Source organism: Pristiophorus japonicus, chromosome 1, assembly GCF_044704955.1.
Source record: "Pristiophorus japonicus isolate sPriJap1 chromosome 1, sPriJap1.hap1, whole genome shotgun sequence".
Lineage (NCBI taxonomy): Eukaryota > Metazoa > Chordata > Chondrichthyes > Pristiophoridae > Pristiophorus > Pristiophorus japonicus.
In genome coordinates, this window is record NC_091977.1 from 454455081 (window position 1) to 454482056 (window position 26976).

General features: G+C 48.7%; 1 protein-coding gene across 6 annotated transcripts in view; it reads left to right on the plus strand.

The window, feature by feature from the left end:
- Window positions 1-26976, plus strand: part of lrrcc1 (leucine rich repeat and coiled-coil centrosomal protein 1) — a 371497-nt gene that overhangs the window by 311832 nt on the left and 32689 nt on the right. For 4 of the 6 annotated variants that reach the window (XM_070893371.1, XM_070893406.1, XM_070893380.1 and 1 more), the window contains one exon: window positions 25684-25865. In XM_070893371.1, coding sequence (XP_070749472.1) covers window positions 25684-25865 — 182 coding nt within the window. The remainder of the gene's footprint in view (window positions 1-25683; window positions 25866-26976) is intronic. The other 2 variants (XM_070893397.1, XM_070893416.1) reach the window with 1 other exon arrangement.

The following is a 26976-nucleotide window of genomic DNA, read 5'->3' on the forward strand; positions in this document are numbered from 1 at the left end:
CCACGACCCCTCTGTTGTTATACACTGCACCGCTCCTGGACCACGACCCCGCTGTTATACACTGCTCCGCTCCTGGACCATGACCCCGCTGTTATACACTGTACCGCTCCTGGACCATGACCCCGCTGTTGTTATACACTGGACCGCTCGTGGACCATGACCCCGCTGTTGTACACTGTACCGCTCCTGGACCACGACCCCGCTGTTATACACTGCACCGCTCCTGGACCACGACCCCGCTGTTGTTATACACTGCACCGCTCCTGGACCATGACCCCGATGTTGTTATACACTGCACCGCTCCTGGACCATGACCCCGCTGTTATACACTGTACCGCTCCTGGACCATGACCCCGCTGTTGTTATACACTGCACCGCTCCTGGACCATGACCCCGATGTTGTTATACACTGCACCGCTCCTGGACCATGACCCCGATGTTGTTATACACTGTACCGCTCCTGGACCATGACCCCGCTGTTATACACTGCACCGCTCCTGGACCACGACCCCGCTGTTGTTATACACTGCACCACTCCTGGACCACGACCCCTCTGTTGTTATACACTGCACCGCTCCTGGACCATGACCCCGATGTTGTTATACACTGTACCGCTACTGGACCATGACCCCGCTGTTGTTATACACTGGACCACGACCCCGCTGTTATACACTGCGCCGCTCCTGGACCACGACCCCTCTGTTGTTATACACTGGACCACGACCCCGCTGTTATACACTGCGCCGCTCCTGGACCATGACCCCGATGTTGTTATACACTGCACCGCTCCTGGACCATGACCCCGCTGTTGTTATACACTGGACCGCTCCTGGACCATGACCCCGCTGTTGTTATACACTGCGCCGCTCCTGCACCATGACCCCGCTGTTGTTATACACTGCACCGCTCCTGGACCACGACCCCGCTGTTGTTATACACTGCTTCGCTCCTGGGCCATGACCCTCATGTTGTTATACACTGCACCGCTCCTGGACCATGACCCCGCTGTTATACACTGTACCGCTCCTGGACCACGACCCCGCTGTTATACACTGCACCGCTCCTGGACCATGACCCCGATGTTGTTATACACTGCACCGCTCCTGGACCACGACCCCGCTGCTGTTATACACTGCACTGCTCCTGGACCACGACCCCGCTGCTGTTATACACTGCACTGCTCCTGGACCACGACCCCGCTGTTATACACTGCACCGCTCCTGGACCATGACCCCGCTGTTATACACTGCACCGCTCCTGGACCACGACCCCGCTGTTGTTGTACACTGCGCCGCTCCTGGACCACGACCCCGCTGTTGTTATACACTGCACCGCTCCTGGACCAGGACCCCGATGTTGTTATACACTGCACCGCTCCTGGACCATGACCCCGATGTTGTTATACACTGCACTGCTCCTGGACCACGACCCCGCTGCTGTTATACACTGCACTGCTCCTGGACCATGACCCCGATGTTGTTATACACTGCACCGCTCCTGGACTATGACCCCGCTGTTGTTATACACTGGACCGCTCCTGGACCATGACCCCGCTGTTGTTATACACTGCGCCGCTCCTGGACCATGATCCCGCTGTTGTTATACACTGCACCGCTCCTGGACCACGACCCCGCTGTTGTTATACGCTGCTTCGCTCCTGGACCATGACCCTGACGTTGTTATACACTGCTTCGCTCCTGGACCATGACCCTGACGTTGTTATACACTGCACCGCTCCTGGACCATGACCCCGATGTTGTTATACACTGCACCGCTCCTGGACCATGACCCCGATGTTGTTATACACTGCACCGCTCCTGGACCATGACCCCGATGTTGTTATACACTGTACCGCTCCTGGACCATGACCCCGCTGTTATACACTGCACCGCTCCTGGACCACGACCCCGCTGTTGTTATACACTGCACCACTCCTGGACCACGACCCCGATGTTGTTATACACTGTACCGCTACTGGACCATGACCCCGCTGTTGTTATACACTGGACCGCTCGTGGACCATGACCCCGCTGTTGTACACTGTACCGCTCCTGGACCACGACCCCGCTGTTATACACTGCACCGCTCCTGGACCACGACCCCGCTGTTGTTATACACTGCACCGCTCCTGGACCATGACCCCGATGTTGTTATACACTGCACCGCTCCTGGACCATGACCCCGCTGTTATACACTGTACCGCTCCTGGACCATGACCCCGCTGTTGTTATACACTGCACCGCTCCTGGACCATGACCCCGCTGTTGTTATACACTGCACCGCTCCTGGACCATGACCCCGATGTTGTTATACACTGCTCCGCTCCTGGACCATGACCCCGCTGTTATACACTGCACCGCTCCTGGACCACGACCCCGCTGTTGTTATACACTGCACCACTCCTGGACCACGACCCCTCTGTTGTTATACACTGCACCGCTCCTGGACCATGACCCCGATGTTGTTATACACTGTACCGCTACTGGACCATGACCCCGCTGTTGTTATACACTGGACCACGACCCCGCTGTTATACACTGCGCCGCTCCTGGACCACGACCCCTCTGTTGTTATACACTGGACCACGACCCCGCTGTTATACACTGCGCCGCTCCTGGACCATGACCCCGATGTTGTTATACACTGCACCGCTCCTGGACCATGACCCCGCTGTTGTTATACACTGGACCGCTCCTGGACCATGACCCCGCTGTTGTTATACACTGAGCCGCTCCTGCACCATGACCCCGCTGTTGTTATACACTGCACCGCTCCTGGACCACGACCCCGCTGTTGTTATACACTGCTTCGCACCTGGGCCATGACCCTGATGTTGTTATACACTGCACCGCTCCTGGACCATGACCCCGCTGTTATACACTGTACCGCTCCTGGACCACGACCCCGCTGTTGTTATACACTGCACCGCTCCTGGACCAGGACCCCGATGTTGTTATACACTGCACCGCTCCTGGACCATGACCCCGATGTTGTTATACACTGCACCGCTCCTGGACCACGACCCCGCTGCTGTTATACACTGCACTGCTCCTGGACCATGACCCCGATGTTGTTATACACTGCACCGCTCCTGGACTATGACCCCGCTGTTGTTATACACTGGACCGCTCCTGGACCATGACCCCGCTGTTGTTATACACTGCGCCGCTCCTGGACCATGATCCCGCTGTTGTTATACACTGCACCGCTCCTGGACCACGACCCCGCTGTTGTTATACGCTGCTTCGCTCCTGGACCATGACCCTGACGTTGTTATACACTGCACCGCTCCTGGACCATGACCCCGATGTTGTTATACACTGCACCGCTCCTGGACCATGACCCCGATGTTGTTATACACTGCACCGCTCCTGGACCATGACCCCGATGTTGTTATACACTGTACCGCTCCTGGACCATGACCCCGCTGTTATACACTGCACCGCTCCTGGACCACGACCCCGCTGTTGTTATACACTGCACCACTCCTGGACCACGACCCCGATGTTGTTATACACTGTACCGCTACTGGACCATGACCCCGCTGTTGTTATACACTGGACCGCTCGTGGACCATGACCCCGCTGTTGTACACTGTACCGCTCCTGGACCACGACCCCGCTGTTATACACTGCACCGCTCCTGGACCACGACCCCGCTGTTGTTATACACTGCACCGCTCCTGGACCATGACCCCGATGTTGTTATACACTGCACCGCTCCTGGACCATGACCCCGCTGTTATACACTGTACCGCTCCTGGACCATGACCCCGCTGTTGTTATACACTGCACCGCTCCTGGACCATGACCCCGATGTTGTTATACACTGCACCGCTCCTGGACCATGACCCCGATGTTGTTATACACTGTACCGCTCCTGGACCATGACCCCGCTGTTATACACTGCACCGCTCCTGGACCACGACCCCGCTGTTGTTATACACTGCACAACTCCTGGACCACGACCCCTCTGTTGTTATACACTGCACCGCTCCTGGACCATGACCCCGATGTTGTTATACACTGTACCGCTACTGGACCATGACCCCGCTGTTGTTATACACTGGACCACGACCCCGCTGTTATACACTGCGCCGCTCCTGGACCACGACCCCTCTGTTGTTATACACTGGACCACGACCCCGCTGTTATACACTGCGCCGCTCCTGGACCATGACCCCGATGTTGTTATACACTGCACCGCTCCTGGACCATGACCCCGCTGTTGTTATACACTGGACCGCTCCTGGACCATGACCCCGCTGTTGTTATACACTGCGCCGCTCCTGCACCATGACCCCGCTGTTGTTATACACTGCACCGCTCCTGGACCACGACCCCGCTGTTGTTATACACTGCTTCGCTCCTGGGCCATGACCCTGATGTTGTTATACACTGCACCGCTCCTGGACCATGACCCCGCTGTTATACACTGTACCGCTCCTGGACCACGACTCCGCTGTTATACACTGCACCGCTCCTGGACCATGACCCCGATGTTGTTATACACTGCACCGCTCCTGGACCACGACCCCGCTGCTGTTATACACTGCACTGCTCCTGGACCACGACCCCGCTGCTGTTATACACTGCACTGCTCCTGGACCACGACCCCGCTGTTATACACTGCACCGCTCCTGGACCACGACCCCGCTGTTATACACTGCAACGCTCCTGGACCACGACCCCGCTGTTGTTGTACACTGCGCCGCTCCTGGACCACGACCCCGCTGTTGTTATACACTGCACCGCTCCTGGACCAGGACCCCGATGTTGTTATACACTGCACCGCTCCTGGACCATGACCCCGATGTTGTTATACACTGCACCGCTCCTGGACCACGACCCCGCTGCTGTTATACACTGCACTGCTCCTGGACCATGACCCCGATGTTGTTATACACTGCACCGCTCCTGGACTATGACCCCGCTGTTGTTATACACTGGACCGCTCCTGGACCATGACCCCGCTGTTGTTATACACTGCGCCGCTCCTGGACCATGATCCCGCTGTTGTTATACACTGCACCGCTCCTGGACCACGACCCCGCTGTTGTTATACGCTGCTTCGCTCCTGGACCATGACCCTGACGTTGTTATACACTGCACCGCTCCTGGACCATGACCCCGATGTTGTTATACACTGCACCGCTCCTGGACCATGACCCCGATGTTGTTATACACTGTACCGCTCCTGGACCATGACCCCGCTGTTATACACTGCACCGCTCCTGGACCACGACCCCGCTGTTGTTATACACTGCACCACTCCTGGACCACGACCCCTCTGTTGTTATACACTGCACCGCTCCTGGACCAGGACCCCGATGTTGTTATACACTGTACCGCTACTGGACCATGACCCCGCTTTTATACACTGCGCCGATCCTGGACCACGACCCCTCTGTTGTTATACACTGGACCACGACCCCGCTGTTATACACTGCGCCGCTCCTGGACCATGACCCCGCGATTATACACTGCACCGCTCCTGGACCATGACCCCGATGTTGTTATACACTGTACCGCTACTGGACCATGACCCCGCTTTTATACACTGCGCCGCTCCTGGACCACGACCCCTCTGTTGTTATACACTGCACCCCTCCTGGACCACGACCCCGCTGTTATACACTGCACCGCTCCTGGACCATGACCCCGATGTTGTTATACACTGCACCACTCCTGGACCATGACCCCGCTGCTGTTATACACTGCACTGCTCCTGGACCACGACCCCGCTGCTGTTATACACTGCGCCGCTCCTGGACCACGACCCCGCTGCTGTTATACACTGCACCGCTCCTGGACCATGACCCCGATGTTGTTATACACTGCACCGCTCCTGGACCATGACCCCGCTGTTGTTATACACTGGACCGCTCCTGGACCATGACCCCGCTGTTGTTATACACTGCGCCGCTCCTGCACCATGACCCCGCTGTTGTTATACACTGCACCGCTCCTGGACCACGACCCCGCTGTTGTTATACACTGCTTCGCTCCTGGACCATGACCCTGATGTTGTTATACACTGCACCGCTCCTGGACCATGACCCCGCTGTTATACACTGCACCGCTCCTGGACCATGACCCCGATGTTGTTATACACTGCACCACTCCTGGACCATGACCCGCTGCTGTTATACACTGCACTGCTCCTGGACCACGACCCCGCTGCTGTTATACACTGCACTGCTCCTGGACCACGAACCCGCTGTTATACACTGCACCGCTCCTGGACCACGACCCCGCTGTTATACACTGCACAGCTCCTGGACCACGACCCCGCTGTTGTTGTACACTGCGCCGCTCCTGGACCACGACCCCGCTGTTGTTATACACTGCACCGCTCCTGGACCAGGACCCCGATGTTGTTATACACTGCACCGCTCCTGGACCATGACCCCGATGTTGTTGTACACTGCACCGCTCCTGGACCATGACCCCGATGTTGTTATACACTGTACCGCTCCTGGACCATGACCCCGCTGTTATACACTGCACCGCTCCTGGACCACGACCCCGCTGTTGTTATACACTGCACCGCTCCTGGACCACGACCCCTCTGTTGTTATACACTGCACCGCTCCTGGACCATGACCCCGATGTTGTTATACACTGTACCGCTACTGGACCATGACCCCGCTTTTATACACTGCGCCGCTCCTGGACCACGACCCCTCTGTTGTTATACACTGCACCCCTCCTGGACCACGACCCCGCTGTTATACACTGCGCCGCTCCTGGACCATGACCCCGCTATTATACACTGCACCGCTCCTGGACCATGACCCCGATGTTGTTATACACTGTACCGCTACTGGACCATGACCCCGCTTTTATACACTGCGCCGCTCCTGGACCACGACCCCTCTGTTGTTATACACTGCACCCCTCCTGGACCACGACCCCGCTGTTATACACTGCACCGCTCCTGGACCATGACCCCGATGTTGTTATACACTGCGCCGCTCCTGGACCATGACCCCGCTGTTGTTATACACTGCACCGCTCCTGGACCACGACCCCGCTGTTGTTATACACTGCTTCGCTCCTGGACCATGACCCTGATGTTGTTATACACTGCACCGCTCCTGGACCATGACCCCGCTGTTATACACTGCACCGCTCCTGGACCACGACCCTGCTGTTGTTATACACTGTACCGCTACTGGACCATGACCCCGCTTTTATACACTGCGCCGCTCCTGGACCACGACCCCTCTGTTGTTATACACTGCACCCTTCCTGGACCACGACCCCGCTGTTATACACTGCACCGCTCCTGGACCATGACCCCGATGTTGTTATACACTGCACCACTCCTGGACCACGACCCCGCTGCTGTTATACACTGCACTGCTCCTGGACCATGACCCCGATGTTGTTATACACTGCACTGCTCCTGGACTATGACCCCGCTGTTGTTATACACTGGACCGCTCCTGGACCATGACCCCGCTGTTGTTATACACTGCGCCGCTCCTGGACCATGATCCCGCTGTTGTTATACACTGCACCGCTCCTGGACCACGACCCCGCTGTTGTTATACGCTGCGTCGCTCCTGGACCATGACCCCTCTGTTGTTATACACTGCACCGCTCCTGGACCATGACCCCGATGTTGTTATACACTGTACCGCTACTGGACCATGACCCCGCTTTTATACACTGCGCCGCTCCTGGACCACAACCCCTCTGTTGTTATACACTGCACCCCTCCTGGACCACGACCCCGCTGTTATACACTGCGCCGCTCCTGGACCATGACCCCGCTATTATACACTGCACCGCTCCTGGACCATGACCCCGCTGTTGTTGTACACTGCGCCGCTCCTGGACCACGACCCCGCTGTTGTTATACACTGCACCGCTCCTGGACCATGACCCCGCTATTATACACTGTACCGCTCCTGGACCATGACCCCGCTGTTGTTGTACACTGCACCGCTCCTGGACCATGACCCCGATGTTGTTATACACTGCACCGCTCCTGGACCATGACCCCGATGTTGTTATACACTGTACCGCTCCTGGACCATGACCCCGCTGTTATACACTGCACCGCTCCTGGACCACGACCCCGCTGTTGTTATACACTGCACCGCGACCCCTCTGTTGTTATACACTGCACCGCTCCTGGACCATGACCCCGATGTTGTTATACACTGTACCGCTACTGGACCACGACCCCGCTTTTATACACTGCGCCGCTCCTGGACCACAACCCCTCTGTTGTTATACACTGCACCCCTCCTGGACCATGACCCCGCTGTTGTTATACACTGGACCGCTCCTGGACCATGACCCGGCTGTTGTTATACACTGCACCGCTCCTGGACCATGACCCCGCTGTTGTACACTGCGCCGCTCCTGGACCACGATCCCTCTGTTGTTATACACTGCACCGCTCCTGGACCACGACCCCGCTGTTATACACTGCACCGCTCCTGGACCACGACCCCGCTGTTGTTATACACTACACCGCTCCTGGACCATGACCCCGCTGTTATACACTGCACCGCTCCTGGACCATGACCCCGCTGTTATACACTACACCGCTCCTGGACCATGACCCCGCTGTTATACACTGCACCGCTCCTGGACCACGACCCCGCTGTTGTTATACACTGCACCGCTCCTGGACCATGACCCCGCTGTTGTTATACACTACACCGCTCCTGGACCATGACCCCGATGTTGTTATACACTGCACTGCTCCTGGACCATGACCCCGATGTTGTTATACACTGTACCGCTCCTGGACCATGACCCCGCTGTTGTTATACACTGCACCGCTCCTGGACCATGACCCCGATGTTGTTATACACTGCACCGCTCCTGGACCATGACCCCGATGTTGTTATACACTGTACCGCTCCTGGACCATGACCCCGCTGTTGTTATACACTGCGCCGCTCCTGGACCATGACCATGATGTTGTTATACACTGCACCGCTCCTGGGCCATGACCCCGCTGTTATACACTGTACCGCTCCTGGACCATGACCCCGCTGTTATACACTGCACCGCTCCTGGACCACGACCCCGCTGTTGTTATACACTGCACCGCTCCTGGACCATGACCCCGCTGTTGTTATACACTGCACTGCTCCTGGACCATGACCCCGCTGCTGTTATACACTGCGCCGCTCCTGGACCACGACCCCGCTGCTGTTATACACTGCACTGCTCCTGGACCATGACCCCAATGTTGTTATACACTGCACCTCTCCTGGACCATGACCCCGCTGTTGTTATACACTGGACCGCTCCTGGACCATGACCCCGCTGTTGTTATACACTGCGCCGCTCCTGCACCGTGACCCCGCTGTTGTTATACACTGCACCGCTCCTGGACCACGACCCCGCTGTTGTTATACACTGCTTCGCTCCTGGACCATGACCCTGATGTTGTTATACACTGCACCGCTCCTGGACCATGACCCCGCTGTTATACACTGTACCGCTCCTGGACCACGACCCCGCTGTTATACACTGCACCGCTCCTGGACCATGACCCCGATGTTGTTATACACTGCACCACTCCTGGACCATGACCCCGCTGCTGTTATACACTGCACTGCTCCTGGACCACGACCCCGTTGCTGTTATACACTGCGCCGCTCCTGGACCACGACCCCGCTGCTGTTATACACTGCACCGCTCCTGGACCATGACCCCGCTGTTGTTATACACTGCACCGCTCCTGGACCACGACCCCGCTGTTGTTATACACTGCTTCGCTCCTGGACCATGACCCTGATGTTGTTATACACTGCACCGCTCCTGGACCATGACCCCGCTGTTATACACTGTACCGCTCCTGGACCACGACCCCGCTGTTATACACTGCACCGCTCCTGGACCATGACCCCGATGTTGTTATACACTGCACCACTCCTGGACCATGACCCCGCTGCTGTTATACACTGCACTGCTCCTGGACCACGACCCCGTTGCTGTTATACACTGCGCCGCTCCTGGACCACGACCCCGCTGCTGTTATACACTGCACCGCTCCTGGACCATGACCCCGCTGTTATACACTGCACCGTTCCTGGACCATGACCCCGCTGTTATACACTGCACCGCTCCTGGACCACGACCCCGCTGTTGTTGTACACTGCGCCGCTCCTGGACCACGACCCCGCTGTTGTTATACACTGCACCGCTCCTGGACCAGGACCCCGCTGTTGTTATACACTGCACCGCTCCTGGACCATGACCCCGATGTTGTTATACACTGCACCGCTCCTGGACCATGACCCCGATGTTGTTATACACTGTACCGCTCCTGGACCATGACCCCGCTGTTATACACTGCACCGCTCCTGGACCACGACCCCGCTGTTGTTATACACTGCACCGCTCCTGGACCACGACCCCTCTGTTGTTATACACTGCACCGCTCCTGGACCATGACCCCGATGTTGTTATACACTGGACCGCTGCTGGACCATGACCCCGCTTTTATACACTGCGCCGCTCCTGGACCACGACCCCTCTGTTGTTATACACTGCACCCCTCCTGGACCACGACCCCGCTGTTATACACTGCGCCGCTCCTGGACCACGACCCCGCTGTTATACACTGCACCGCTCCTGGACCACGACCCCGCTGTTGTTGTACACTGCGCCGCTCCTGGACCACGACCCCGCTGTTGTTATACACTGCACCGCTCCTGGACCAGGACCCCGCTGTTATACACTGTACCGCTCCTGGACCACGACCCCGCTGTTGTTATACACTGCACCGCTCCTGGACCATGACCCCGATGTTGTTATACACTGCACCGCCCCTGGACCATGACCCCGATGTTGTTATACACTGTACGTCTCCTGGACCATGACCCCGCTGTTATACACTGCACTGCTCCTGGACCACGACCCCGCTGCTGTTATACACTGCGCCGCTCCTGGACCACGACCCCGCTGCTGTTATACACTGCTTCGCTCCTGGACCATGACCCTGATGTTGTTATACACTGCACCGCTCCTGGACCATGACCCCGCTGTTATACACTGTACCGCTCCTGGACCACGACCCCGCTGTTATACACTGCACCGCTCCTGGACCATGACCCCGATGTTGTTATACACTGCACCACTCCTGGACCATGACCCCGCTGCTGTTATACACTGCACTGCTCCTGGACCACGACCCCGTTGCTGTTATACACTGCGCCGTTCCTGGACCACGACCCCGCTGCTGTTATACACTGCACCGCTCCTGGACCATGACCCCGCTGTTATACACTGCACCGTTCCTGGACCATGACCCCGCTGTTATACACTGCACCGCTCCTGGACCACGACCCCGCTGTTGTTGTACACTGCGCCGCTCCTGGACCACGACCCCGCTGTTGTTATACACTGCACCGCTCCTGGACCAGGACCCCGCTGTTGTTATACACTGCACCGCTCCTGGACCATGACCCCGATGTTGTTATACACTGCACCGCTCCTGGACCATGACCCCGATGTTGTTATACACTGTACCGCTCCTGGACCATGACCCCGCTGTTATACACTGCACCGCTCCTGGACCACGACCCCGCTGTTGTTATACACTGCACCGCTCCTGGACCACGACCCCTCTGTTGTTATACACTGCACCGCTCCTGGACCATGACCCCGATGTTGTTATACACTGGACCGCTGCTGGACCATGACCCCGCTTTTATACACTGCGCCGCTCCTGGACCACGACCCCTCTGTTGTTATACACTGCACCGCTCCTGGACCACGACCCCGCTGTTATACACTGCGCCGCTCCTGGACCACGACCCCGCTGTTATACACTGCGCCGCTCCTGGACCACGACCCCGCTGTTATACACTGCGCCGCTCCTGGACCATGACCCCGCTATTATACACTGCGCCGCTCCTGGACCATGACCCCGCTGTTGTACACTGCGCCGCTCCTGGACCACGACCCCTCTGTTGTTATACACTACACCGCTCCTGGACCAAGACCCCGCTGTTATACACTGCTCCGCTCCTGGACCATGACCCCGCTGTTATACACTGCAATGCTCCTGGACCACGACCCTGCTGTTGTTGTACGCTGCAATGCTCCTAGGCCACGACCCCATCGATCCTCCGCTGCTCACCGCCTCTGATCACCGCTCCGCACTGGGCTTGATCTCTGCTCTGTGCTGTACTCGAACGCCGCCTCCTGCTGGGCTCGATCTCCAGGCCTCACTGCTCCTCCTCCACCAGGGTCCCGACCAGCCACTAGTCTCGTTCCGCTCCAGTGGGCTGCCTGGACTCCGATGACATCAGTCCATTTGCCCTCTTCAAAGTCGTCGCATTCCTGGACCAGCTCGTGCTGCTCCCTGCAGTGGCTAGCTCTGATACTTATACCCTGCCTGCCGCCGATAGTGTCTTCACGCAGGTCAGGGAGCACCGCCTGGATCCTGGGCCTGCTCTGATACTTACACCCCGCCTGCCTGCGGCGCTCCCCTGACCTGCGTGAAGACACCATACAATGAATAGCCTTATATCTATTTACCACCCAGTTCTTGTTTTTAAAATGTGCCATTCTTTTCTGCTCCACCATCTCAACTGCCAGTCTATTCCATGTTTCTGTCACTTTTTTCCATATACCTTTAAAATGTTAGACTGCTGACTAAACCCCCCCCTGCCCACTAGTCCTCTTCTGAGAATATAGTACGAGGGCAGGCCATCTTTCTTTATAACTTGGCCCTTTTAGTTCAGGAATCAGCTTCATAGCCCTCCTCTGAGCACCCTCTATTTGCTCTATATCTTTTCGGTAATGTAGAGAGGATGACACTACTCGAGAAGCAGTCTCACCAAGGCTAAAAACAGCAACATTACCCCCTTTGACTCAAGTCATGCTCCTAGCTATGCATTCTAGGTTTTTTTTTGCTTTCTATATGCCTCAAACACCAAACCAATGGCTTTAAACACCTACCCACCAAAATCTCTAGATCTCTTTCCTGCTCTGTTTCTTGAAGTGTGTTGCCATTTAATATTTACTTCACATTTCTTTCATCTACTCTCATGAGCTTTAAACTTACCAATGTTGAACTGTATCTGTCAAGTCTGCTCACTGGCTGAGCCTGTCCTGATTTCTTTGGATGTAAATTAAGCCATCTAAAACTTATTTTGCAGTCATCCAAGTTTAGTCATTTTTTAAAAACTCTGTAATGTCACCTTGAAGCTAGACAAATCATCACTACCTGCTATGTTGTTTATCTTAAATAAATTATCCGTTGAATTTTTTGACGAGGTAAGATATGAAAGTAGAAATTACTGTTGGCGATGTTATCATACTTGATGTATTTGTATCAAATTCCTCTCTGCTGTTTGAATGGAATCATTAACATGTTTGTTTTAAACGGGACAGCATTTTAATTAAAATGTCAGAGAGGAATTTGATAAGAATTGTAACTACTACCCTACATTTCTTGAAAGGATTGTAAATATTAATGAAGGAAAAAGAAAAATGACAGTGAGACATGATTTTATCAAAATAATAAACAGTTTCAGGTGTACTCCAATGTATTTGTGGGAGGCTTTAGATTATTCTAAAGATTGAATGTAAAACTTTAATGCCACCTTGTGGTTTTATATGCAATGTTCTCTTTAGTTCTTTGTATGGAGACTTAAAGGAAAGGGAAATACTTTCAATGTAAACTTTTTTCTCTTTATATCCCTTTCTTTCTCTTGGACATTTTTTGTCATGTGAACCTGTAGCCCTAATCCCCTTGCTTTTCCACAGACCAAGCCTACTTCTGTTCAGAATATAATTACTGCTGTTATTTTTTTCAGCTCACACTTACTGACATTGAATTCCACCTGCCACTTTTACGCCCATTTTCCCATCTTATCGATATCACTTTACAGCTTTCTTTGTTTTTTTAAAGAACTAACTATGTCTCTTATTTGAGTCTCATCTGAAGATTTTGACGCCACTTCCTCTAGGATTATATCTTAATCATTGATATACACATTGGCCAGACTGAAGTTATTATGTAATTATTATGACTGAACTATTCTACACCCCAGAAATGTACGCTGAGGGACACTAATTCCAACCTATGTTTTTCAACCTATTTACTATCTCCACCCCTCGCTCCCTAATTCTCTACCCCTTAATCTTTTCTACAGTTTGTTGTGTGGTACGTTGTCAATGCCTTTCCTAAAGTCCATACACAGTGCATCCGCTGCATTTCTCCCCATTTACCATGTTTGTTATCCCCTCAATGAATTGAGATTTGTCAAGCGTGAATCCGTGTTGGTTACTTCTAACTATTTTCTCTCTATCTAGGTACGTGGTAATTTCATCCTTAATGAAACACTGGCCTATCATTATCCAGATTAGTTCTGTCTCTCTTTTTAAAAATAAGTACTATATTGACCATGCTCCAGTCCTCTCGCACACATCCACACTCAATAGAGCCCTGAAATATAATTTCTGTGGCATCTGTGATTTTCTTCCTCGGGATCCCAGGATGTAACTAACCTAAATTTTCATTATTCATTATAATACTGCTCATCTAGCTCTCAAACACTTTAGGATTCACCTCCTCTGATATCCCTTTTAGTAAATACTGATGTGAATTATTTATTAAATTCATCCCCCACCTTTCAGTCACCTATAAATTGACTATTCTCTCCTGTCAGAGCGCACCTCAGTGAACAATTTTCTCTGCTGAATTACTTACAAAATACTTCACTGTTCCTTTTGATGATTTTTGGATTTTCTTTTCCTCAAACTCCCTCTTCGCTTTCCTTGTGTTGTAACCTTTCTTTCTAATATTCTCCTTTAGTTTTTCATTTATTATTATTATTATTATAGTCTTCATAGGCCCGCTTCTTCAATTTTGATTGATTTCTAACTTCTTGTATTATATGTGGCATCCTAAAATTATTAGTAGTTTCTTTTTTAATGGAATATACCTATTCTGCATGTCACAATTTATTTTTTAAAAGCCACTCTTGTTCTATAGTTTAGTGTACCAATTTGTCCTTTCACCTCACCGGAGCTAGCTTGCTCCTCATCTTTCTAAAATCTGCCCTCAACCATTCTGGTATTTTAGTTTTTATAGCGATTTTTTTTTTTCCTTTCCAGTTGGATCTTAAACCATATCATACTGTGGTACTACTGCCAAGGTGCTCATCCACGTTAGCTCATTTACTTGATCTATTTCATCAGTTGTTCCTTTTCATCTTTCTAATCTGACTGCAGATTTCCCCTTCCATTTCCTTCCCACAAGTTATTAATACACCACTACTATTGTAACAAGCCCTTTTTTAGCTTTGATCTCCAACCATATGGACTGGCTTTATGGATTGAGTGCTCAGCCCATCTGCAGGCAGAGATATTGGTAGCATGCTGCTTGTGTTTGTCACCAGTTCTGTGTCTCTGACAATACATAGAAGGACTGCATCTTGAACTGTGTGTCAATACACAAGAGGCCCTATTGCCTGGCTATTATTTAAATCGCAATGCTGTTGCCTCACTCTGTTGTAATATAAATGGAGCATTTATTGCAGAGCCGATGATGGATATTGTTGAGTATGTTCAAGGCCGAGATTGATAGATTTTTGGAATCTAAGGGAATCGAGGGATATGGGGACCATGCGGGAAAGTGGAGTTGATGTTGAAGATCAGCATGATCTTATGGAATGGTGGAGCAGGCTCGAGGGGCTATATGGCCTACTCTTGCTCCTAATTCTCTGTTCTTATGTTCTTAAATAGGACATTGAGGTTATGTTCTTGTGCTGCTCCTTATCTAGGTTTCCTTTTACACTCCATATATATTCAGTGTGATAAGATATTGCTATTAATGTTTAGCAGGATAACCAAACATTGGATAATTTAATAGAAGTATTAAACAAAGAAATCGGTGCATAGTTTTTCAATTGTTTTTACCTTCTTAAAAGCTATGATATAGGTTTTTAAACCATCCTCTGCTGCAAGTTATGAAAGTTTACTGTAATTGTGTATTTCCATAATTCATCTGAATTTTATTTTTAACCTTCTAAATAAATTGAGAGAACCTTTCAGCAGGAAATTATTGAAAAATGTTGGTGTAATTTTTAAACCTACCATTGCAGGTTCTGGACTTAGCATGTACAATACAATTTGGTGTACTCGTTACATAAAATCAAAGAAATTTACGCACAGATGGGGGCCATTCGGCTCATCATCTCTGTGCCGGCCGAAAAAGAGCTATCCAGTGTAATCCCACTTTCGAGCTCTTGGTCCATAGCCCTGTAGGTTACGGTACTTCAAGTGCATAGTCAAGTACGTTTTAAATGAGATGAGGATTTCTGCCTCTACCACCCTTTCAGGCTGTGAGTGCCAGACCCCCACCACCCTCTGGGTAAAAAAAATTCTCCTCAACTCCACTCTAATCCTATTACCAATTACTTTATATCTATACCACATTATATAGGTCTTTCATATCCACTCTATCTCGGCCCCTCATAATTTTATGCACCTCAATCAAATCTTCTCTCAGTCTCCTCTGCTCCAAAGATGGAATCACTGCAATAGTCAGAAATGATATTGGCTCAAATGATCAGGATGTTGAAACAGTTTAGGTGGAGATAAGGAATATTAAGGGGAATAAGTCACTGGTGGGCGTAGTCTATAGGCCCCCTAACAGTAGCAACTCTGTTGGTTGGAGTATAAACCAGGAAATAGTGGGGGCTTGTAAAAAGGGAACAGCAATAATTATGAGTGATTTTAACCTCCATATTGATTGGACAAATCAAATTGGTCAGGGTAGCTTTGAGGAAGAGTTCATAGAGTGCATAAGGGACGGGTTCCTTGAGCAGTATGTAACGGAACCAACCAGGGGGCAGGCTATCTTAGATCTAGTCCTGTGTAATGAGACAGGATTAATAAACAATCTCCTAGTAAAGGATCCTCTTGGAATGAGTGACTCCTGCATGGTTGAATTTCAAATTCAGATGGAGGGTGATAAAGTTGGATCTCAAACCAGCGTACAAGCTTAAAGAAAGGAGACTACAAAGGTATGAGGGCAGAGTTGGCTAAAGTGGACTAGGAAAATAGATTAAAGTTGTTATGTATGTAAACATTGTAACTGTGTAAGACTTGCCACCAGAGGGCGCAACTGTTGGAGGCCCAAGGGTCACCTACATACCTCATGCAAGGGAGTATAAAGGGTTATTTGCCATGCTGCTTAGGCACTCTGGAGTTGTAGTAAAGAGACTAAGGTCACATCAGTTTTAGCTCACAGTACTCAGTCTTGTGGAGTTCTTCCATACTTAATAATTGGCGACGAGTAACAGATTACGAACTTTCACGTGGTCATGGCTGCCGTTGGTGTTTTAGAGAGATTTGTAGAGGGTGATGATTGGGAAGCCTTTGTTGAGCATCTCGACCAGTACTTCGTGGCCATCGTGCTGGATGGAGATGATACAGCGATCAAGCACAGGGCGATTCTCCTCACCATGTGTGGGACCACAATATCATCAAGAATCTGCTAGCACCGGAGAAACCAACGGGAAGATATATACAGAGTTGTGTACACTGGTTCGGGAACACCTCAAGCCAAAGGAGAGCATTTTAATGGCCAGGTATCGCTTCTACACGCACCACCGCTCCGAGGGCCAGGACATGGCGAGTTATGTCGCTGACCTGAGACGCCTTGCAAAACTTGCGAATTTGCTGGATTTTGGGGATAAATGCTGCGGGACTTTTTTGTGCTTGGCATCGGCCACGAGGTCATTCTTCGCAAGCTGCTGTCCGCCAAATCCCTAGACCTGAGCAACGCCATCACAATAGCCCAGGCATTCATATCCATGAGCGATAATACCAGACAGATATCTTCCCAGCATCAAAGCTCACCGGCAAGTACTGTGCATAAAATAACGTCGCTAGCAGATAGGATTGCATTTGGCAGGGCCTACACGTCTGCAGCTGCAAGATCTAGTATGATTTAGAGTCCGCCATCGGGCGTGAATGCAAATCCATTAGCACCATGTTGGCGCTGCGGGGGTAATCATCGAGCCCATCAATGTCGATTCAAGCAGTACGTGTGCAAAGGCTGCGAAACAATGGGGCACCTCCAGCGAATGTGCAAGAGTGCTGCGACTCACCACGTGGCAGAGTCGGCAGAGGATGATCGATCCGGCGCAGATCCCGCAGAACAAACGAGAGGCAACTCAACCCGAGGAAGAAGTGTATGGGGTACACACCTTCACCACCAAAAGCCCTCCTATTATGCTGAAAGTCAAATTGAACAGTATTCCTGTATCAATGGAGTTGGAAACGGGGGCGAGTCAGTCAATTATGAGCCAGAAGGCTTTTGAGAAACTGGGGCAACAAGGCACAAAGGCCCAAACTGAACCCGATTCAGACAAAGCTGCGCACCTACACCAAAGAGCTCATACCAGTCAATGGCAGTGCAGCAATTAAGGTATCATACAATGGAGCTGTGCACGATTTATCACTGGATTGTACCAATGGGGCACCTCCAGCGAATGTGCAAGAGTGCTGCGACTCACCACGTGGCAGAACAAATGAGAGGCAACTCAACCCGAGGAAGAAGTGTATGGGGTACACACCTTCACCAGCAAAAGCTCTCCTATTATGCTGAAAGTCAAATTGAACAGTATTCCGATGGCCCAACGCTATTCGGCAGAAGCTGGCTGGAAAAGATTCGATGGAACTGGGACGACATCAAAGCACTATCTTCAGTGGTTGATGCCTCGTGTGCCCAAGTGCTGAGCAAGTTTCCGTCGCTATTTGAATCAGGCATCGGCAACTTCATAGGCGCCACGGTGCAGATCCATCTAGTCCCCGATGCAGGACCCATTCATCACAAGGCTCGAGCGGTTCCATATATGATGAGGGAGAAAGTCGAGATCGAACTGGACAGACTTCAACGAGAGGGAATCATATCGCCAGTCGAGTTCAACGAGTGGGCCAGTCCGATTGTTCCGGTGTTGAAAAGCGATGGCATGGTCAGAATCTGCGGAGACTACAAGGTAACGATCAACAGAGTCTTGTTACAGGACCAGTACCTGTTACCCAAGGCGGATGACCTGTTTGCAACGTTAGCAGGGGGGAAGTCGTTCACCAAGTTGGACCTAACCTCCGCCGACATGACACAGGAGCTGGTTGAATCTTCGAAAAGATTGACGTGCATCAACACACACAAAGGACTGTTTATATGCTACAGGTGCCCATTTGGGATTCGCTCGGCTGCTTCCAGAGTCTGCTGAACTCGGTTCCGCGCACCGTTGTGTTTCAAGACGACATCCTGTTGGGGGACATGGCTCATCAGGGGAAGGCAGCAGCAGCAGCCAAGTTCATGGCACCATGGGTGGCTCTGCTACACAGGAGGGCAGGATAAAGAGTGGAAGAGCTATAGTGGTAGGGAATTCTATTGTAAGGAGAATAGATAGGCGTTTCTGCGGCCGCAATCGAGACTCCAGGATTGTATGTTGCCTCCCTGGTGCAAGGGTCAAGGATGTCTCGGAGCGGCTGCAGGGTATTCTGGAGGGAGGGGGGAGGGAGGTGAACAGCCAGTTGTCGTGGTGCATACCAACGATATAGGTAAAAGACAGGATGAGGTCCTATAAGCTGAATTTAGGGAGCTAGGATTTAAATTGAAAAGTAGGACCTCAGGTAGTAATCTCAGGATTGCTACCATTGCCATGTGCTAGTCAGAGTAGAAATAGCAGGATAGTTAAGATGAATACGTGGCTTCAGGAATGGTGCAAGAGGGAGGGAATCAAATTCCTGGGACATTGGAACTGGTTCTGCGGTAGGTGGGACCAGTACAAACCGGACGGTCTGCACCTGGGCAGGACCGGAACCAATGTTCTAGGGGGAGTGTTTGCTTGTGCTATTGGGGAGGGTTTAAACTAATATGGCAGGGGGGTGGGAATCTATGCAGGGAGACAGAGGGAAGTAAAAAATGGGGACAGAAGCAAAAGGTAGAAAGGAGATAAGTAAAAGTGGAGGGCAGAGAAATCCAAGGCAAAAATCAAAAAGGGCCACATTACAACATAACTCTAAAAGGACAAAGAGTTAAAAAAACAAGCCTGAAGGCTCTATGTCTTAATGTGAGGAGCATTCGTAATAAGATGGATGAATTAACTGCGCAGATAGCTGTTAATGGATATGATGTAATTGGGATTACGGAGACATGGCTCCAGGGTGACCAAGGCTGGGAACTCAACATCCAGGGGTATTCAATATTCAGGAGATGGGGTAGTGTTGCTGGTTAAAGAGGAGATTAACGCAATAGTAAGGAAGGACATTAGCTTGGATGATGTGGAATCTGCATGGGTAGAGCTGCGGAACACCAAAGGGCAGAAAATGCTAGTGGGAGTTGTATACAGACCACCAAACAGTCATAGTGAGGTTGTGGATGGCATCAAACAGGAAATTAGGGATGTGTGCAATAAAGGTACAGCAGTTATCATGGGTGACTTTAATCTGCATATAGATTGGGCTAACCAATCTGGTAGCAATACGGCAGAGGAGGATTTCCTGGAATGTATAAGGGATGGTTTTCTAGACCAATACATTGAGGAAGCAACTAGAGAGCTGGCCATCCTCGACTGGGTCTTGTGTAACGAAAGCAGATTAATTAGCAATCTTGTTGTGCGAGGCACCTTGGGGAAGAGTGACCATAATATGGTAGAATTCTTCATTAAGATGGAGAGTGACACAGTTAATTCAGAGACTAGGGTCCTGAACTTAAAGAAAGGTAACGTCGATGATATGAGACGTGAATTGGCTACGATAGACTGCTGAATGATACTTAAAGGGTTGATGGTGGATAGGCAATGGCAAATATTTAAAGATCACATGGATGAACTTCAACAATTGTACATCCCTGTCTGACGTAAAAATAAAACGGGGAAGGTGGCTCAACCATGGCTAACAAGGGAAATTAGGGATTGTGTTAAATCCAAGGAAGAGGCATATAAATTGGCCAGAAAAAGCAGCAAACCTGAGGATTGGGAGAAATTCAGAATTCAGCAGAGGAGGACAAAGGGTTTAATTAGGAGGGGGAAAATAGAGTATGAGAGTAAGCTTGCAGGGAACATAAAAATTGACTGCAAAAGCTTTGATAGATATGTGAAGAGAAAAAGATTAGTGAAGACAGATGTAGGTCCCTTGCAGTCAATCAGGTGAATTTATATAATGGGGAAAAAATAAATGGCAGACCTACTGAACAAATATTTTGGTTCTGTCTTCACTAAGGAAGACTCAAATAACCTTCCAGAAATACTAGGGGACCGAGGTTCTAGCGAGAAGGGGGAACTGAGGGAAATCCTTATTAGTCAGGAAATGATGTTGGGGAAATTGATGGGATTGAAGGCCGATAAATCCCTGCAGCACTTTGCAATCTTTCTCCATTTAAATAATAACTTGCTCTTTGATTTTTTTTTTCTGCCAAAGTGCATGACCTCACACTTTCCAACATTATACTCCATCTGCCAAATTTTTGCCCACTCACTTAGCCTGTCTATGTCCTTTTGCAGATTTTTTGTGTCCTCCTCACACATTGCTTTTCCTCCCATCTTTTTATCGTCAGCAATCTTGGCTACGTTACACTCAGTCCCTTCTTCCAAGTTGCTAATATAGATCCGTGGCTAACTAAAGAAATAAAGGACGGTATCCAATTAAAAACAAGGGCATACAAAGTGGCCAAAACTAGTGGGAGGACAGAAGACTGGGAAGCTTTTAAAAGCCAGCAAAGAATGACTTAAAAAATGATTAGAAAAGGGAAGATAGACTATGAAAGTAAACTAGCACAAAATATAAAAACAGATAGCAAGGGTTTCTATAGGTATATAAAAAGGAAAAAAGTGGTTAAAGTAAATGATGGAAGACATGGGAGACCAATCATAAAAGCAAATACAGAATGAGCTCAAGGTGTATTTATCCACAAATATCAGCACTTTCATCATCCAAGAAATATCAACACTATAGTTGACACTGACAATTACTTGGATTGGCAGGAAGTGATGGAAGAGAACTATGAGCTGTCTGGGAACTTGCCCATCTGCTTCACCATCTGCCACCTCTCAGGTTCCATCGGTGTAACTCTATAGCTCTTTTCCCAAACTTGGAGGCTTCCTGGATAGTAGCAAATCCTTTGGTAGTGATGTCCTGTCTTTTGCTAAAAGCCACCTTCTCTGCAGAGACATGCGAAGGCTCTCATTACTGGCAGCCGTATCAGCACGTCCTCCAGCATTAGTGGAGTCTTCTACCGATGCATTAACAAGCAGTTGTAGTGAAGTAACAGTTGTTACTGCTTAATGTTTTTTTGCAGAATAGATCCTTCAAAGTATTTGTGTGGGGTCAGTTTACATAGATTTTGATCTGATATTCCTCAGTGGGCAAATATCTCTGCAGGCTTACATTATCTTAAATAGCATAGGATACATTTTAAACAGCACAGGATACATTAGGTCGTTGCCATGGGGCTCACCAGAAGCATTATACGCATAAAATTTCACATTTCAGTCTCCACCCGTCCTCCCTTCCCAGAGGACATAGATTTAAGATAATTGGCAAAAGAAGGAAATGAGGGGTTATGGGGAGCGAGCAGGGAAGTGGACCTGAGTCCATGATCGGATCAGCCATGATCGTATTAAATGGTGGGGCAGGCTCGAGGGGCCATTTGGCCTACTCCCGTTCCTATTTGTTATGTTCTTATGTAGGAGATGAAAAATAGTTTTATGCAATGAGTTATAATCTGGAATTCACTGTCTGAAGCAGATTCAGTAGTAACTTGAATTGGATATATACTTAAAGAAAATATTTGCAGGACTATTAAGGAAGACTGGTGAAGTGGGACTAATTTAATAGCTCTTTCAAAAAGCTGACACAGGCACAATGGGCTGAAAAGTCTCTGAATTAAAGGTAGTATTTTGGTTTTTAAAAATAAAACTAAATAATTATACTTTGAATGGTAGACAGTTGGGTGATGTGGAAGAGATGCAAGGGTGGCCTGTGGTCCTCCCTAACCTATTCAGTCGCAATAACTGATCTACTTAAACACACGGAAAGGGTGTAAGAGAAAAGATAGCCATCCGTGGCTAACTAAAGAAATAAAGGACGGTATCCAATTAAAAACAAGGGCATACAAAGTGGTCAAAACTAGGAGGAGGACAGAAGATTTTAAAAGCCAGCAAAGAATGACACAAAAAATGATTAAGAAGGGGAAGATAGACTATGAAAGTAAACTGGCACAAAATGTAAAAACATAGCGAGAGTTTCTATAGGTATATAACAAGGAAAAGATTGGATAAAGTAAATGTTGGTCCCTTAGAGGACTAGACCAGGGAATTAGTAATGGGGAACATGGAGATGGCAGAAACTTTGAGCAAATATTTTGTATCAGTCTTTACGGTGGAGGACACTAAAAATATCCCAACAGTGGATAGTCAAGGGGCTATAGGGGGGAGGAACTTAACATAATCACTAAGGAGGTGGTGGTACTCAGTAAGATAATGGGATTAAAGGCAGATAAATCCCCTGACCTGATGGCTTGCATCCTAGGGTATTAAGAGAAGTAGTGGCAGGGATTGTGGATGCATTGGTTGTAATTTACCAAAATTCCGTGGATTCTGGGATGGTCCCAGCAAATTGGAAAACTGCAAATGTAACGCCCCTATTTAAAAAAAGGAGGCAGACAAAAAGCAGGAAACTATAGACCAGTTAGCCTAACATCTGTGCTTGGGAAAATGTTGGAGTCCATTATTAAAGAAGCAGTAGCAGGACATTTGGAAAAACATAATTCAGTCAGACAGAGTCAGCATGGATTTATTAAAGGGAAGTCATGTTTGACAAATCTGCTGGAATTCTTTGAGAATGTAACAAACAGGGTGGATAAAGGGGAACCAGTGAATATGGTGTATTTGGACTTTCAGACAGCATTTGACAAGGTCCCACATAAAAGGTTCCTGCACAAGATAAAAGTTCACGGGGTGGGGGTAATATATTGGCATGGATAGAGGATTGGCTGACTAATAGAAAACAGAGAGTCGGGATAAATGGTTCATTCTCGAGTTGGCAATCAATAACTGGTGAGGTGCCGCAGGGATCAGTGCTGGGACTATATTAAGGACTTGGAAGAAGGGACTGAGTGTAATGTTGCCAAGTTTGCTGACGATACAAAGATGGGGGGGAAAAGCAATGTGTGAAGAGGACACAAAATATCTGCAAAAGGACATAAATGAGTGGGCAAAAATTTGGCAGATGGAGTATAACATTGGAAAGTGTGAGGTTATGCACTTTGGCAGAAAAAATCAAAGAGCAAGTTATTATTTAAATAGAGAAAAATTGCAAAGTGCTGCAGTACAGCGGGACCTTGGGGGTACTTGTGCATGAAACACAAAAGGTTAGTATGCAGGTACAGCAAGTGATCAGGAAGGCCAATGGAATCTTGGCCTTTATTGCAAAGGGGATGGAGTATAAAAGCAGGGAAGTCTTGCTACAGTTATGCAGGGTATTGGTGAGGCCACACCTGGAATACTGCTTACAGTTTTGGTTTCCATATTTAAGAAAGGATATACTTGCTTTGGAGGCAGTTCGGAGAAGGTTCACTAGGTTGATTCCGGAGATGAGAGGGTTGACTTATGAGGAAAGGCTGAGTAGGTTGGGTCTCTACTCATTGGAATTCAGAAGAATGAGAAGTTATTGGGAGCGGGCGGGGAAATGGACCGGAGTCCATGATCGGATCAGCCATGTGGCCTATTCCTGCTCCTATTTCTTATGTTCTGATGTAAAACAACCCCAGCCTATCCAATCTTTCCTCATGGCTAAAATTCTCCAGTCCTGGCAACAATCATGTAAATCTCCTCTGTATCCTCCCTAGTGCAATCACATATTTCCTGTAATGTGCTGAATCTGTGGCCTAACTAGTGTTTTATACAGTTCAAGCATAATCTCCCTGCTCTTATATTCTGTGCCTTGGCTAACAAAGGAAAATATTCCATATGCCTTCTTAACCACTTTATATACCTGTCCTGCTACCTTCAGGAAAATCTGTCGATAATAATTCATCCCATGACCATTTGTTTTACCCCAAGTGCCAAATTACCAAATTTATTAAACTTAAACTCGTTGACTTACCCAAGTGGGATTTGAACTCAAATCTGTCACACTTCCCACATATTAATGTTCTTTAATATGCATATCGTGGATTGCAATTCATAGATTTTAGTAGGCAGGTGTTAAGATCATGGGTGTGGCCAGTACAGTGGATTTTGCAATAAGTACTTAGCCTAATTTCTTGAGCTTCTCTTTACAAATTCATTTAGAATGAATATATCTGAACCTTTTAAAATTATATTCAGTGTGACACACCCACTTTTTCAATCAAATTATGATATGAAGTTGGCTCTTTAGAATCTAGGTAAAACACAACTAAAGAGACAGAGAAGTTTAAATAAAAATTGTGAGCACAGGTGATAGAAATGTTGAAAATGGGTGAGAGGCTTAAAGGATTAGCTAAGTAGTGTGACTTATTTACAGGCTAATGAATAATGCAGTGGTTGTCCAGGCGAGCTGTGTTTGCATGTTATATTCACATTCTTTGTGGAAATCATAAATGTCTTGCTCGTTAAAGAGGCTTCAATATGAGGATGCAATTAAATATATAAAAAGTATGTATTTTGTACTTTTGACTGGTTCCTGTCAGTGTACTTTTGTTATACAGGTACTTCTTTGGCTCAAGACAGAGGAAGGCTCGAGGCAAGGATTGAATTGTTAACTTCAGAGATGGAGTCTGTAAAAAAGCAAAATAAACAGGACATGAATGCTTTGAAGATAAAAACAAAGATAGTGGATGATCAAACAGAAACGATTAGAAAACTTAAAGAAGTAAGTTTCTCATTTTAAAAACTTTGTAACGTCAGTGTGTAACAAGGAACAAATCAGTTTCATTTTTTAAAAATCCCAAAAATATATATGCAAAGCCACTTTCATTTATGCTTTGAATTTAAGTACAGTCATCAGATGGTTTGTCATAGAATAATCTTACAATTAGAACTGTGCTTTTTTACTCCGCCCCCCACCTACCTCAGAAGCAAATCTTTTCTATAATTTTGAAAATTCCCTCAGGTTTAGGTGAACTAGGTTGGATTGTCAGGTCCAAATTAATAGTTTTCAGAGCTGCTGAAACTCTGAGCTCTACGACAGAAGAGTGCTTTAAAATTATAAGTAGTTGTAAGATTAATTTCACATTTTGCCTCTTTATTCTGGTATGGAAATGCATGCCTGGTAAATTATTGTTTGCATTACAATTCAAGTTGTGTGGCCTGATTTTGAATGAAGATTTACAGAAACTCAAAAGTATTTTGTATATATAAAAAAATACTAATTTTATTTCTATTCCCCCTTTGTAAGTTTATCTCCCCCCCACCTCACATTATTCGGTTCTCCCATACCATGTACCATTCTTACGTGGGCATGATGTCCAGGCACCTTCCTCCTAGGCCTTTGGCAAAACCATGCTGTAACTGGCTGCTGGGAAGTACTGAATTGTGGTGTGTGCCAAGCCACACAGTTTCCTTCCCTCTTGACTCCACTTTGGAATCTCTTCTTAAGCCTCTTCCTTCAACAACCTAACATCAACTATTCATAATGTAAAGAAGCTGTAAACATGAATTTGCATCCCACCATTTTAGTGCAGTGTATTGGTATACAGAAAAACCTGCAATTCTTTTAACCCATTGTTGATAAATTTGAATACTTTTGGTGGAACTGAATGTCTTCTGTGGATCTATGACCAGTTTAGAGAATTATATAATATTGGGACTGTTTTAAGCCAATATTATTATCTAAATTTTTATTAGGGGATCATCAAAGTAACAAAGCAATTCTTCTGAAGATAGGCAAAAGGGGGAATTACTCTAACGCCCCCTATACTTAACCACTCGTGTTAAATTTACAAATATTTCACTTTATTAGAGTGCTCAGTGAGTATGGAATA